The sequence below is a fragment of the Phyllopteryx taeniolatus genome, chromosome 4 (assembly GCF_024500385.1).
Source record: "Phyllopteryx taeniolatus isolate TA_2022b chromosome 4, UOR_Ptae_1.2, whole genome shotgun sequence".
NCBI lineage: Eukaryota > Metazoa > Chordata > Actinopteri > Syngnathiformes > Syngnathidae > Phyllopteryx > Phyllopteryx taeniolatus.
In genome coordinates this window covers 22,709,027-22,724,393 of record NC_084505.1, presented here as the reverse complement: position 1 = coordinate 22,724,393, position 15,367 = coordinate 22,709,027, and the positions used below count along the sequence as shown (strand labels likewise).

The following is a 15,367-nucleotide window of genomic DNA, read 5'->3' as shown; positions in this document are numbered from 1 at the left end:
GCTAGAGAAAAAAAATGGCAGCTTTATTCTCATAAGAGTCATAAATTACTACTAAAAGTGTTGCTGTGTTTCTTTAAACTTAAAAAACTTCTAAACGACAATGACATCACGTCGACAAAAATTGATCGACAACGAAAACAGTTTGTCTGCTGCCTGTCAGACAAAAATGAGGGCGCTACAGAAAGCCAAAATGGAAACGCTGTCACATGACGCCTGTAAATATAAACACGTGTCACATGACATTCACTTTTATTTCCCAACATGGCGACAAGCTGCTGGCGGCTTTCACTCGTTTTCCTCCTAATTGAAACTTTATTAGGTTTGCCAGTCGATCGCCACGAAAAACAAGAAGAAAAGTGCGGCTATCAGGTTAGACACCTTTGGACGCATTTTGGTGACGTCATGTAGCGTTCAATGTCCACGTTGTTGAAGGGTAATTGGGAATATTTGAACAAAAGTGTACCCCACTTAGACACACAGAGTTAATATTGCCCTTATGTTAGGTCTAACCATTATTAAGCATTATTGATGGTATTTTGTAAGCAATTTTGATCACTGTTTTACTTGTAGGCAAGTCTTTATTTTATTTTTTTTAAACTACTTCAATTAATTTTCAAATTTGATCTAGAAACAGGGGAACCTCTAAGGTTGAACACAATCTGTTCTATTCCCATAAGAAACATTGGTATTTGTGGTGGTTAAAAAAAAATTAAATAAGATGAAGAAATTGGAAAACACACTTCTTTCTGTCTTAAAACAAAATACATTTTTGGTCTTAAAAAATTATTTCAACCTTGTGACTTATCAATATTGATTAATTACACATACATCCAGCTAACTGTGGTATTTTGTAACATATGTTCATCACTATTTCACATCTAATCAAATGAATAATGTTTTTAAATCCGGAATTTCATTTTCTAATGCAATATAAATGCAGCTGAACATCTAAGGTTGAACACAATCCGGTTTTACACCCACAGAAAATCGTGTCAATTGCAGCTCTGTGACTTTGCATCGTTAGCACAATTCTGTTGATCAGCACTGCTGCACACTTTATATTGATTTGATTGATTAAACGTTTATTTTGAACATGTAGTACAAAAAAAGCTAAAGAAATTACAATTCACTATATTAATATCCCATACTGAAACACCGTGTAGTGTGAATTTGAAAAGGAGTAGGAAGAAGTCAAACTTATTTTAAACCCTACTCCTTTACGATTACCTAAGATAAAGTATCCAATCAAATTGCTCAATGAGTCTGTGTACATTGTACATTTGTATATCTGACCAAAGTGTATGTTTTGTTATACTGGAGTGTCTTTATTGCTAGTGTGACTCCAACTTTTTCTCTACTCGTTGGAAGTTGAGTTGTTTGTATGTACAGTATTTCCTTGTAATTAAGATGATGTATGTGTATGATGTAGTCATGTCACGCTACCAAGGCCGCCATGCTGAACGTCCACCTGGTCCCACACACGCACGACGATGTGGGCTGGCTCAAGACCGTGGACCAGTACTTCTACGGAGGTCTGAAGACACACACGCGAGCACATGTTAAATAAAAAAAAAAAAAAGAAGATAAAACCGTTAGAATATTCTGTGAAAGTTAATGTTTCAACATCTTAATGTTTTCACGATTGTTTGTATTTGTATCTTTTCTGCTACATCAGCATTACAGTTGTCCTCAGACGACCAGTTTCAAACCATTTGATTAGGGTTTTGTGTTTATTTCAGGTAAGTCGCCAGTTTTGAAGATAAAAATAAGATTACAATATTTAACTAAAATTACACATGTATTTACATACAAAATACATGCAGTAATAAATATCAAAAGTAATGTAAAAATGTCAAACTAACCAAAAAAAATACCTCTAAAAGTCAACCGGTAGAGGAAAAAAACAAAGTTTAAAAAAAAAAAAAGTCAAATTAATGTAAAAAATCAATGTAAAAATAAATAGAGGAAAAAAAATACATAGTCAAAAGGTAAAGTTTAAAAAAAACAAACAAACAAAAAAAAAAAGGACAAAAATAATGCCCCAAAAAATATATTTACTGGCAACCTTTTGCCATTCATGGACACTTTAATTTGTAAAGTCTAAGAATCACAGTGTTTTTTCAACTTTTTGTCTAAGGGTGTTCCCCAAAAAGTGACATCCTTTAGCAACAGCTGTGCGCACAAGGAGGCGATTAGTTTTTAAGGCGTTCTTGTACGTGTGTAGACCGTAACGACATCCAGCACGCCGGCGTGCAGTACATCCTGGACTCTGTGGTGGACCAGCTCCTGAAGAACCCAGAGCGCAGGTTCATCTATGTAGAGACAGCCTTCTTTTACCGATGGTGGAGCCGCCAGAGCGCCGACACGCAGCGGACGGTCAAGCAGCTGGTCAACCAAGGTGTGTCCCCCGCTTCCACTCCCTCAACCCCAACAGCCCTGTGAACCGGTGTCCCCTTCCTCTTCCCAGGTCGGCTAGAGTTCGTCAACGGCGGTTGGTGCATGAGCGATGAGGCCACCACCCACTACAGCGCCGTTATAGATCAAATGACCCTGGGCCTCAGGTTCCTCAACCAGACCTTCGGGTCTTGCGGTCGGCCCCGTGTGGCCTGGCACATTGACCCGTTTGGACACGCCCGCGAACACGCTTCTATGTTTGCGCAGGTAGATTTATCGAAATACCGACTACAAAAAGTCAGGAAAAGTCTACCAGAACAGCTGAACTTTATTTGGTGTTAATCAGATTCAATCAGGATGGCGATCCCCAAGCAAACATGCACCTCACATGCATATTTTGTATTGGTATTGTTGTTTAACAATGCAAAATCCGTTTTTATCCGATTATTTGAATAATCGATGGGATAATCGCTAGAATTATCTATTCTTAAAATAATCTTTCCAGATTTTCCCAAAAACACAGGGCAAATTCACTGGGCTCATACATACTGAGGAAGGCATGCTTCGTAATATGTACCAGATGCATTGTAGCCCCACACAGCGAATCCGCAAACTCGACGCGAGATACCTTCAAGTGTCTTGAGATGACTGTTATCCATAAGTGAATCGCAATAGAAAAAGAAAAATGCATAAAATAAGGTATCTCATCGAAAGTTCCACCTCTGACTCAATATGAGCCTGGAAAAAACCCTGAAAAAAGTCAAACTTATAAAGTCGCACATTTCCTGCTCCAGATGGGATACGACGGCTTTTTCTTCGGGCGAGTGGACTACCAGGACCGGTACCGGCGGATGTTGGCCAAGGAGCAGGAGCTGCTATGGAGGGCGTCTGACAGCCTCAGCCCCCCGATGGCCGACCTTTTCACTGGTAACAGAACTAACTCGCAGCCTTTGGGCAATATTTGGGCCTCCACGTCATTTTGGGTGGCGCCGAGTCCATAAACAAACTCAGTGGAACTCAGCTTCTGGCTAGCAGACAACATGCCATTGGTGTTTCTATTGCATAATATTTTCTCCATTCAAACTGTTACCATTGCACTTGTCTTCACCGGTCAGTTCCTAAAAACGTAAATTTCCTAAAAATGAAGACAAGCTACAGTAATAGTATAAAAAGTGAGAGAGACTAACTGTGAGTAATTGATGCCCCACTAAAAATGTATATAATTGTTTACATTAATAGTTTAAACTGTAAAAATACCACAAACTATGATCCCAAAACATTTGAATATACCTGTAATTACAAACTAATCTTACAACATTTCCCTTAAAAAGAAATATCTTACAAATGATTTGATTTCAGCAGAGAAAAAAACACATGCAGTGGACTTTCTGGAACTTCCACTAACAACCCGGGCTAAACTTAGCTCCTCCCCGACACAAAGATCTTTAACAGTCATTATGTGCCACTTCAACATACTTCCTTGTAACCAATGAATACTTTCCTCTTACCCAAGTCTTTGGTGGCATCTTAGCGTTACAAAAACAGTGAAAAGAATCTGCCCCAAAACCACAATGGTTACATTTTTTAGTGAAAGGGTGAACTTGTGTATAGTGAACCAAGGGGGATTAGTGGACTGATGTTGGACTTTCCTAAAAAGAAAATAATTAAGTTGTTGCTATTTCATTTGAATGTTAAATATTTTCTTATTTTTTTATACAAAAGATAAGCAGGTTGTTTTTGAGGGCATTTTGTTGCTTACTGTACCCAATGTGAACCGAACCGTGACCTTAAAACCAAAGTACTGTATGTACTGAACCGTGGTTTTAGTAAGTCTACATTTACCGGTATGTGCTTTCACCTTTATAACCGGCCTGAGGGCAACTATAATTACCATGTGGCCTGTGATGAAAAAACATTTGACACGCCTTGTTGCCTTCTGACAGGGATCCTTCCCAATGGGTACAACCCCCCCGAGGGCTTCTGCTGGGACCAGTCCTGTGATGACCCACCCATCAAGGACGATCCCGACCTGGAGGACTACAATGTGGATGACGTAGTGGAACGATTCCTCAACATCACAAATAGTCAGGTGAGACCACAAGCAGGGCTGCACAAACGTTTTGGGTCCAGTGACCCCTCACAGGGGAGACATTTTTCCAAGGACCCACTCATAATCCTAACACCAATCAAACATAAATACCACGGGTGGGATAGGAACTTTTATGAGAATAAAGTCTCATTTTTTCAAGAAAAAAAAAAGTAATCTTTCCAAGAACTGAGATGTATTTTACCGGGATAAAAAGTCTGAATCTTAGCTGAATTAAGTCATATTTTCCAAGATATAGTTGTAATTTTAAGATATTAAAGTCAAAGTTTAACGAAGAAAGAAAGTCATTTTAATACGTTAATTTCAAAATACAACTTTATTCTTGTAATATTACTCTTTTGCAACAAAAAAATAAATAAATAAAAAATAAGAGCAAGGTGAACCCTCGCATGTTCGCCGTTTGGCATTTGCAGATTTTTGGGGGAACCTATCCTCGCTGAAAAGCTCACCTTTGTGCTAAGGCCAAAGCAGTACAAGTATGGTTTTGCTGGCATCATGGAGGAACTACCTGTATGTTGAAGTGAGTTGAGGAGCTTTATTTTGACAAACTTAGTGCTGTGCTGCCGTCTCGTGGCATCTATAGCCAATTTTAAACCGTTTAGTGCTGGTGTTTATTACTCGTGGATTTTCAATATTCGCAGGGTTCACTTTTTAAATTAAGTGAAATTTTAAACAAGTGAATTAAAAAAATACATAACTTTATTCTCTTAATACCACACCTTTTATTCTGGTTGTTATGATCAAGTGAGTCAAGCTTCATTTAGACAAAGGTAGTGCTTTGTCACTATATTGTAGTATCTATAGTCATCAATCACTCATGGATTTTCGGTATTTGTAGCAGGACTCTGCGCCGATCACTGCTTTTCTCAGTATTTAAAAATGATGATAAATAAAGTCATAATACTATGATACTAAAGCAAAAGACAAGTGAATAAAGTCATTTTTAATAAGTGAATTTCAAAAATCCAATTTTGTTCCCGTCATATTATGCCTTTTATTCTGGAAAAGATGCCTTTATTGTCTAAACAACAGGACTATTTGGGAATTTTTTTCCATATGCCTTTTGTTCTCGGAAAACAATAGAAATTTAATAATAACCTGCAATAATACGCCTTTTTGTTCAAAAAAAAAACAAAACAACTATTTATGCAGGGATGTCAGATTTCTGTGATAATACATCACAATCATACCAGAGCTTTTAATTGGCCCAAAGCTAAAGTAGCGAGTAGTAATTGTTTAACTCTTTGGACTGATTTATTCTTCCTCCCGGCTCAGTCTCTAGTGTACAAGTCCAATCACATCATCATGACCATGGGATCAGACTTCCAGTACGAGAATGCCAACCTGTGGTACAAGAACCTGGACAAGCTGATCCATTACGTCAACGCTCGGCAGTCCAATGGAAGCAGAGTCAATGTCCTCTACTCCACGCCCTCTTGTTACCTCCAAGAACTGCACCGGGCCAACCTCTCCTGGTACGATCCAAATGCAAGTCCACAAGTGGGGACATTGTAGAAGCGTTCTGGGTCTCGCACACAGGGTACTGAAGACTGATGACTTCTTCCCATATGCGGACGACGCCCACGACTTCTGGACGGGCTACTTCAGCAGCAGACCGGCGCTAAAACGTTACGAAAGGCTCAGCAACAGCAACCTGCAGGTGAATTGGATCTGGTTCGGAAACTGTAAACTCCAGAAAACAAAACAGCAAAACCTTTTTTAGACGTGTAAGCAGCTGGAGGTTCTCGGCGGCCGGACTTCTACGAGGGGACTCTTCGGCGAGGGCAACAGTCTCACCTTGAGTAAGTTACAAATGATTACCCCAATGATTCCACGGAATCTGACCAGACGTTCTTCCTGGTCCAGAGAGAGCAATGGCGGTAGCTCAGCACCACGATGCCGTGTCAGGCACCGAGAAGCAGCATGTCGCCAACGACTACGCCAGGAGACTTGCCAAAGGCTGGCAACATTGCCAGGTACTTTGGACTTCACACTGAGTGGCAGGAATATATGGCCAATATCTTTCAAACGATGCCTATTGTGTCACATAAGTCGAGATTCTCTATTGGGTTCAGGTCTGGGCGATGTCAAGTGCATCCTGATGCACTACAACTGTGAATTTTCAGACTTTTTCTCATTTCACTGTTCAATCTGAAAGGAAGGGTGGGGTGCAAAGGAATGTCCTGATCGTATCAGAGGTGCGGTGGCGGCTTCGTAAAAGGGAATAGCAGAATACCAGGATGTGAAAATGTCACACGAGTGACTGTATTGTTGAAAGCAAGCAAAAGGGATACTCTAGGTAAAAGCCTGGACCATGGTGTGAAGTTTACCACCACTCATTCCTCCTGCCCTGTTGTGTTGAAAGCAATTGAAAGCAACTATTTTAGTATTGTGCTAATCTAGATTCTAAATTGGGTTCAGGCCTGGATTGACATTTTATGGATCCTGAACCACTAACGGTGTGAATTTTCCGCCATTCCACCGATACCGAAAGTGTCACGTGAATCGAGTCTCGATGGGGTTCTGTTCTGGGTGATGTTTTGTGCATACTAAAGCTGTGAATTTCAGGCTTTTCCCCCAGTTGGCTGTTCTCTGTGCCAGATCTACCATTATGTCTGTAACATAATAATTTTGCAGAAACTCTGTGAATTGATAGTACTCTTCCCATCAGGTTGTGGTTAGCAACAGTCTTGCGGCTCTGAGCGGCTCAACTGCCAAGCGAGTGTACTGCGACAGCCTCAATGTCAGCGTGTGTCCTGTAACCGAGTCCAACAAGGTAAAAAGCACACTTTAAACGTCTTACCGTCAAAGTTCCTAATGAACAACTTCCTCCTCCAGTTCTCCGTCAACATCTTCAACCCCCTCGCTCGGCCCGTCTCATGGCCCATCAGGCTTCCGGTCAACGGTACAGCGTATACAGTGTCTGACGCTGAGGGCAAGTCTGTGGACTGCGAGGTGGTTCCAGTTTCCCAGACCACACGTGACATGAGGAGGAACCGTGGCTTCGCTGTCAACGAGCTCCTCTTCCAGGCCTGGGCCCCGCCACTGGGCTTCAGGACCTACTCAGTGTCCCTGCTCCAGGACGGGCCTCCACCGGCCTTCACACACTACCGCACTCCCAAATCCATCTGGAACAAGGTATGAGGTAACACTAGAGTCCTGCATGGGTCTATTTTTTTCAGACCCAGTCCGTTGATTTTCAATACAGCATCTGCTCCACAATAATGTACCACAATCCAACCATGGAATGTACACGCCAACAACACAAACCAGTGGGACCAGCTCAGTGTGAAAGGGGTAAACTTGTTTTTTGACAGTACTTGACTAGGTTGTTGACATGGTTCTTGACTTGGATCTTGGCGTGTTTTTTTTACTGTGATTTTAATGTGATTTTTTTTTTTATATATGTTTTCTGAAGTGGTCCTTGACTTAATTTTTAATGTTGATCAAAGTGTTTTTGTCTTGGTCGTTGACATGGTTCTTGACTTGTTTCCTTCACTATCGAGCAGCAAAGAAGGTGTGCTATTCTGGCACTACTTTTCTCTTGAAAGACATGAAGAGAACAGGTGCTAATTTTGGCTGGAGCTCCAAACCAACACCAGCACTAGTTGAATATGAAAGGGATATTCCAACCCACAAATTAATTACCTTATTTTGCGGGCCACCTCTCGAGTACTCGATGCAGGACTCCAGTTCACAACACTGCTGCGTGCTGGTAAATCCATCCAAAACAACATTTGTTCTCTGATATCTACAGTACCTACGAGTGACCTTTGACCCAGAGACGGGGCTTCTGAGCAGCCTGGAAAACATGGAGACCAAGCAGAGCATCAGCCTGACACAGAACTTCTACTGGTTAGTCTCAAAACTTATCATCATCAATTTACTTAAGTTTGTTAATATTTGTGTCTTAAATGCTTCTAGGTACAACGCTAGCGATGGCAACAACTCAAAGAGCAACCAGCCCTCAGGGGCGTACATTTTCAGACCTAACTCCTCCACGCCATTTGTCATCAGCAACACGGCCAAGACGGAGAGTATACGAGTACGGATTGTTACACTTTTTGAAAATTGAGCCCCAGAAGCCAGTGTCACTCAGCAACATGACATTTGGTAGACATGTCTATCAAGAGTAGACTCACAAAAAATGTTTCATGAACACATGACTGAAAAAACACAGAACATGTACCAATTTTGGTTTGAGGTGGCCAATTTGGCCATTTTTCCAGGCATCCTTCAAGGGAAAATTCCTCCTTGAAAATTTTCTCCGATTGCTACCAAATTTACACCACATAACTAGAGAGATTGCTGACAGTAATTTGTGAAATACTTTTATTTTTATGATTTTGTATTGGTGGAGCATGGCGGCAAAGTTCAATGACTTCATAAAACAGGAAACATACCTCAGGTCGATAGTCTTGCTAGTGTGTTCTTACCCTCCTCAGACGTCGGTGATGCAGGAGGTGAGGCAGTGGTTCGCACCATGGGCGTCTCAGGTGGTTCGTCTCCACGCCGACAGTCGGGTTCTGGAGCTGGAGTGGACCGTGGGCCCGATTCCCATCGAGTAAGGGGTGCTTGAGATTTGGGTCCGTGGGAAAATCCACTAAATCACATAATATTTCTTTCTTTCAGCGACGACCTAGGCAAAGAGGTGATCACTCGATTGGACACGGACATCAAGTCCTCAGGAATATTCTACACCGACTCCAATGGGAGAGAAGTTCTACAGAGGAAGTATGTTGCCAAATTATAAACACAGAATTCCGTGTCTTTTTAATCAATGTACCAGCTTTTCCAGTGCCTTACAAATGTAGTAAATACATATTCTACAAACACTGAATAATATTTGATGATTATCTGTAAATGATGTAAAGTGCTGGTTGCAGAATTTACTTAATACCGACCCCACAGTTTCTCTGCCCATGACTTGGCAGCTAGGTTGGGGGAAGATCCATCATTTTAAAGCAACAGCCAGACTACATGGAAACTTGTCGAAGCCAAACGCTAAGCAGAGTTGCAGTGTTGCTGGATGCACAAATTAGCTGCACCTACTCGACTATATGGTGAAGTTGGTGAGGGGTACAGTATGTGTTTAGTGACGTGTCTGCTTCACTCGCCACATGCAAAGATCCACTACAGTAATTGAAAAGTGGAATTTTGTGGCTTGGTGACTAAGTACATCCTCCAGCAGTGAAAATATGTCCTGTCTCGACTCCTTAGCTCTGCCCCAATTGTCACTGGAACTAAAGGCATTGGCATACTTGGCATTGGCCCTGCAGTAGAGGTGGTGCAAGTAGCAGCTCATTTGCATGAGACAGGACTGTCTCCTCAAAACAGGCTAATTTCAGCGTACGTCTAAAAGAAAATAGGGTAAAAAGAACAGTTTTAAATTGTGGAGGGGAAAAAAAACCATGATATGCCTCCTTTAAAGATTTAACTGCTCCCACTTTAATTCTGCCAACTGTGACTACTTTTGTTGTGTGCCTACAGGAAAGACTTCCGACCCACTTGGCACCTGAAGCAGTCAGAGCCCATTGCTGGGAACTACTACCCCATCAACTCTCGAGCCTTCATCAAGGTGCTTTGCATACGTTTTGTATGTGGAGGAGACACTGTGTTCCAAATTTATAGGCACATGCATGTTTTTCTTTTGTTTCCCAAATAGCCAATCATGCAATTTGCAATGAATAGGAAGTATCCTGCAATCCACCATCATAGATCCAAGGATGGTCCACTGGTTCTTAATAGGGTTAAGGTCAGGGGATGCTGGTGGCCACACTGAGTTTTTTCCTCCCTTCAGCCACGGCTTAATTGTTTTGTTAAGCTGCTGCCTTCATACAATGAATGCATAGATACATGCATACTATTTTGTTATTGAGCGTTCTGGTCTTGCAGAAACTTTCCTTAATACACCTTTATCGGAATGAACCTGTTTGCACTCAAAGTCACAAACAAATGTTTTGACAGTAAGATGATATTCTTGCCATCTCAGTCCCCACTATTCCGGGCCCAAAACATCCCTCCGCCACTTTGTTGCTGCCTTTTTGGGACATGGTGGCCATCCACCAACCATCCAGAACTCCTCAAATGATTACTACAAAAAATGCATAATAATTTGGAACACAGTGTATAAACGTGACTGTGTGCATTGCCAGGATGACGAAGACCAACTCACGGTGGTGACAGATCGCTCTCAGGGCGGAGGCAGCATCCATAATGGCTCTCTGGAGATTATGGTCAGATGTGAGAGACATGCATGTGCACATACATAAACATACATGTGAATGCATGAACACACACAAACATGTAAACACACACAAACACATTTAAATGCACAAGTACACTGGTAAACAAACACAAACTTGTAAAGAAACAGACAGATGCGCACATGTATAAATGCAAATGTTAATGCACAAACATGTACACAAACACACAAATGAATACACATGTAAACATGCATACCTAAAATAATCATACATATTCACAAATGTAAACAAACACGTAAACAAAGACATACATAAACACACGAGAACAATCACACGCATAAGCTTTTTAATAAACACCTACGAAGACAAAAACAAATACAAAAGCATACACACGTTTAGACATTAACCACACACAAAGACACAAACTGATTAAAACACAGATGAACAAACACACAAATGTAAACAAACACACAAATGTAAAGAACAACACAAGCACAAACAAGTAAACACACATGACCACATGTAAACAAGCACAAACCACACACACACACACACACACACAGGTTAATAGACATCCAAACACACACATAAGCAAACATCCACACATAGGTAACTCAACACACGTAAACAAAAACAAACAAACACACACACACAAAAAAAACGCAAATACACATAGAAAAACAAGTACATATACCCCCAACAGCTCCATCGCCGGCTGCTGTACGACGACGTCCGCGGTGTGGCCGAGCCCCTCAACGAGACCTCCGACGTCTTCCCGGATGGTCTGGTGGTCCGCGGCCGGCTGCTTCTGTCCCTGGACCGCCCAGCCAGTGCCGCCGACGCGCACCGTCCCCTGGCAGAGGAGATGGTTCTGCAGCCCCTGCTGACCTTCACCGAGGGTGACCTGCACCCCAATACTAGACTGGAGGTGAGGAAGCAATCATAATTTGCTGTTTTTTTATTTAAAATTTGCCAGGGCTGAGCAATATGGCCTCTTGAATTTTCCCCCCTTCACTTTGACATAATACAGAACATGTTTTGCTGTTTGTTTTCCCCCTTTTGTGATATTCTTTTTTGTTTTTTATATATAATTATTTCACAGAATAGAAATATAGATTAAATGTCTATTTTGTCACATGTTCTGTAAATGAACAGCGGTGCAACAGTTAATTGATTAATTGATAACTAATCGATTATGAAACTAATCGACAACTATTTTGATATTCGTTAATTGTTTAGAGACCATGTTTAACCTAAAATTGTCCAAACCCTCAGCATTTCAGCCTCTCACCAGTAAATATTTTCAGATTTTTTTAGTCCTCCATGAAAGCAGACTGATTGTCTTTGGGCAGGAGGCGGGGTACACCCTGAACTGCTCGCCAGCCAGTCGCAGGGCACATATAAACAAACAACCATTCCCACTCACATTTACACCTACGGGCAATTTAGAGTGTTCGATTAACCTACCATGCATGTTTTTGGGAGGTGGGAGGAAACCAGAGTACCTGGAGAAAACCCACACAGGCACGGGGAGAGCAAGCAAACTCCAAACCGGGGTGGCCAGATTTGTACCCGGGTCCTCAGAACTGTGAGGCACATGTGCTCACCAGTCGTCTACCGTGCCGCCCGCCTTTGCTAATACAGTACAAAAAGAAAATGACATTATTCAAAACAAGTTTTTCTTTATGTTTTTCCCTTCTGAGATTTACTTTATTTCTCCTGATACCAGACAGTACTTGAAATAGACTGCTATTGCTTAACCTGCAGCAACACATAAATAACAAAAATGCATTTTTCTTTTCTGACTGATAATGTAAAAAAAGTGCTCTCTCTCTTGGGGGTCAAAAGTGAGTTGTACAGGTGAGACAATATTTAAAATTTTGGCAGCTTGGAAGCACATACCTCTGGTCTCTGTTTCTTAGTGTAAATTGAAGTCGCTAGTCACGTTTTTTTGTTTTTTTTTTTAAAGTGGAAATACAGCAACAAAGTTGTTAGCACTGACTTTGCTTTTGCAAACTAGCTCCCCTCAGTTCAGCCATGCTGTTGGGGGGTGGGGTGGCATAAAAAAAACATAAAAAAAAAAAAATAATCTCCTCCTCCAGTTCTCAGGACTACAGACTGCGCTGCCCCCTGCTGTCCACCTCCTGACACTGAGCCAGTGGCACGACGAGGTGGTCCTGCTCAGGCTAGAGCATCAGTTCCAGAGCTCGGAGAGCAAAACCAACTCTGAGCCGGTCACAATCAACCTGCAGGTGATACTGATTTATGTAATATGTCATAAATTATAAATATTTAATCTACATACGCCAGCACGGTGTACGACTGGTTAGCACATGTGCCTCACAGTTCTGGGGACCGGGGTTTAAATCCCGGCCCCGCCTGTGTGGAGTTTGCATGTTCTCCCCATGCCTGGGTGGGATTTCTCCGGGCACTCCGGTTTCCTCCCACGTGCCAGAAACATGCGTGGTAGGTTGATTGAGGACTCTAAATCGCCCGTAGGTGTGAATGTGTGTGCGAATGGTTGATTGTGTATGTGTGCCCTGCGATTGGCTGGCGACCAGTTCAGGGTGGACCCTGCCTCCCGCCCGGAGATAGCTGGGATAGGCTCCAGCAAACCGCGACGCTAGTGAGGATAAGCGGTAAAGAAAATGGATGGATGGTTAACCTACATACACTAGTTATGTTCGGGTAATCTGAATTCTGAAAGTCCAATTTTATAGCGCCATCCCATGTTTTTTGTTCTGCGCAGAAGCTGTTTTCCACCCTGGAGGTTGTGGGCGTGTCCGAACTCAACCTGTCAGCCAATCAGTGGAAAGAAGAGATGGAGCGTTTCCATTGGACACCGCAGACTGGTACGCTGTGTCACAATTTAAGTTGATTTCATCTCCCCTTTCAAAGCCAGTTACGAGAGACAGACTAGCCTCGTTTGTACTAGTTGATGCTAATGTAAGCGCTGGCGTCCGAGCCTGTACTGCAACATGTTTTGCATTAAAGGTGATAGCCTTGATTTTGCAGTTCTGTGGGGACCACGACGACACGTTAATACTTGGATTTTAAAGTGGTCTAAAACTGCACTACATCTTCCCAAGAGCTGTTTTTAATACAGTTGTGCCTTGTTTAACACACTCGTAACTCAAAACACTCATATCTTTAAATAATTTCTCCCTGTTGAAATGAATGGAAATGCCATTTAACCGTTCCAGCCCACCCCTTCACCCCCACCCCCCAAAAAAAAATAGTTTTTGATAAGAAAAATAGTACTCTTTATAGTATTGTACATAAAAACAATGACAAATGAATAGAATGTAAAGAATGAAATTCAAATTAAATCGACATTGTGCCGTTCCTTCTGGTATATGCGCCATGGCCACCAGGGGGCAGTATAAGTTAGACATATACATGAAGAAAATCACAAGTTACTTCTCAGTAAGCCGTAATTAGTCATTCTTTGTAGAAGGTAAAGTATGAAAGAAAAAATGTCTCGGTATTGTTATATTGTGTCTACATGTGTTACTCCACAATTTGTGTTCCAAAATCATTTGCTTAAAGGGTTGTGACAATGCGACACCAATGCTATTCTTTAGCCTATGACATTTTGCATTGCTTTTTAACATTAAGCCAAACAGACTACTAGGGCAAAGCTATGTGGTTGTTTTAAATATAACGTTTAATTGTCTTTGTTTAGTTTGACAGTAAACTTCAGCTGAGAGTGGCAATAAACAGTTTGAAACCTCTTTTTTGAAGAATATTTACCAATTCTAATCTGCCAAACTGATGCTTATTGTGAAGTGAGTTGAGTTCACTGCCATAATACAGCGCTTGTATCTCAAAATGTTCAACTCATATCTCGAAACTCGTATCTCAGTGCACTACTGTATTTTGGTTGTTTAGAACCACGTGTGTCAAAATGAGAAACTGTTTGCAGTCACTGCCAACTAGTGTCAATTAAAACAAATGATTGTTCATGTACTTAATATTATGACCAATGTGTATGTTAGAAACAGTTTTTCCTCCTCTAGTGCCCCAGGGTTTTCACTCAACTGCAAATAGTATTAGCTTCTTATTAAAAGAGAAGGCACACTTTTTACTTATTGTATATTTTTTTAAATACTGTATTTTTTTCAGGTTTTTGTTGAAATGTTGCTGCCTCGTTTGTCTTTCAACTCCATTATAGAATGTCAGCTTTAGAGATACTACGTCTGTTATCACTCAATGAATTTTTTAAAACATTTTTTTTTACCCGTTTCTTGTGTTTTTTCTCCAGGCGAAAAGCCACCAAAGAAAACATTTAAAGACCCCTCCACATGGGAGGTCACCTTGCGGCCGATGGAAATCCGAACGTTCCTGCTCAGAACAAACCTCAGATAGCCAATCGCACGCTCCGGAAAAGTCGCCTCCATTTTGCCTTTGATCAATGTTGAAGATGAAGAGGTGGCAGCCATTTTCTAGCGACTCCTGAGCCTTGAAACTGGGAAAAACTCCACCACCACAAAACCTCCTGAGACATTGGAAGAAAAGTGGGATGAGCTACCTTTTTTTAATCTGATGTGATAATTTTTTTTTATATTGATTTTATAGTGATAAAAAAATGCAGTGGAGAATAAAAGTCAATCATTCTTACTTGTCCAACATATTCAACTTAAGCCTACATGTCAGTGTT

The 15,367-nt window shown here is 41.3% G+C and overlaps 1 protein-coding gene across 2 annotated transcripts; it reads left to right on the top strand.

Moving 5' to 3' along the window:
- Window positions 1-253: 253 nt before the first annotated feature.
- Window positions 254-15,327, top strand: man2b1 (mannosidase, alpha, class 2B, member 1). Of its 2 annotated transcripts, XM_061770685.1 has the most exons (22): window positions 254-369; window positions 1,430-1,532; window positions 2,225-2,398; window positions 2,468-2,661; window positions 3,189-3,321; window positions 4,338-4,483; window positions 5,777-5,976; window positions 6,041-6,161; window positions 6,225-6,303; window positions 6,368-6,477; window positions 7,173-7,277; window positions 7,340-7,639; window positions 8,259-8,356; window positions 8,426-8,546; window positions 8,947-9,065; window positions 9,134-9,235; window positions 9,992-10,079; window positions 10,657-10,737; window positions 11,411-11,635; window positions 12,810-12,959; window positions 13,457-13,559; window positions 14,972-15,327. In XM_061770685.1, exons 1-22 carry the CDS (start codon window positions 262-264, stop codon window positions 15,073-15,075), a joined length of 2,964 nt encoding a protein of 987 aa, XP_061626669.1. In that variant the 5' UTR covers window positions 254-261; the 3' UTR covers window positions 15,076-15,327. The 2 variants fall into 2 exon arrangements, with proteins under 2 accessions (XP_061626669.1, XP_061626670.1); XM_061770686.1 differs by lacking the exons at window positions 13,457-13,559; window positions 14,972-15,327 and having other exon boundaries at window positions 10,657-10,744; window positions 12,810-12,950.
- The last annotated feature ends 40 nt before the right edge of the window (window positions 15,328-15,367 follow it).

Bases quoted from the DNA above. Each gene is read 5' to 3' on its own strand.
- man2b1 (XM_061770685.1), top strand. From the start codon at position 262: ATGGCGACAAGCTGCTGGCGGCTTTCACTCGTTTTCCTCCTAATTGAA. The intron at 2,662-3,188 runs GTAGATTTATCG...TTCCTGCTCCAG, and splicing joins ACGCTTCTATGTTTGCGCAG to ATGGGATACGACGGCTTTTT. The intron at 8,547-8,946 runs GTACGGATTGTT...TACCCTCCTCAG, and splicing joins CCAAGACGGAGAGTATACGA to ACGTCGGTGATGCAGGAGGT.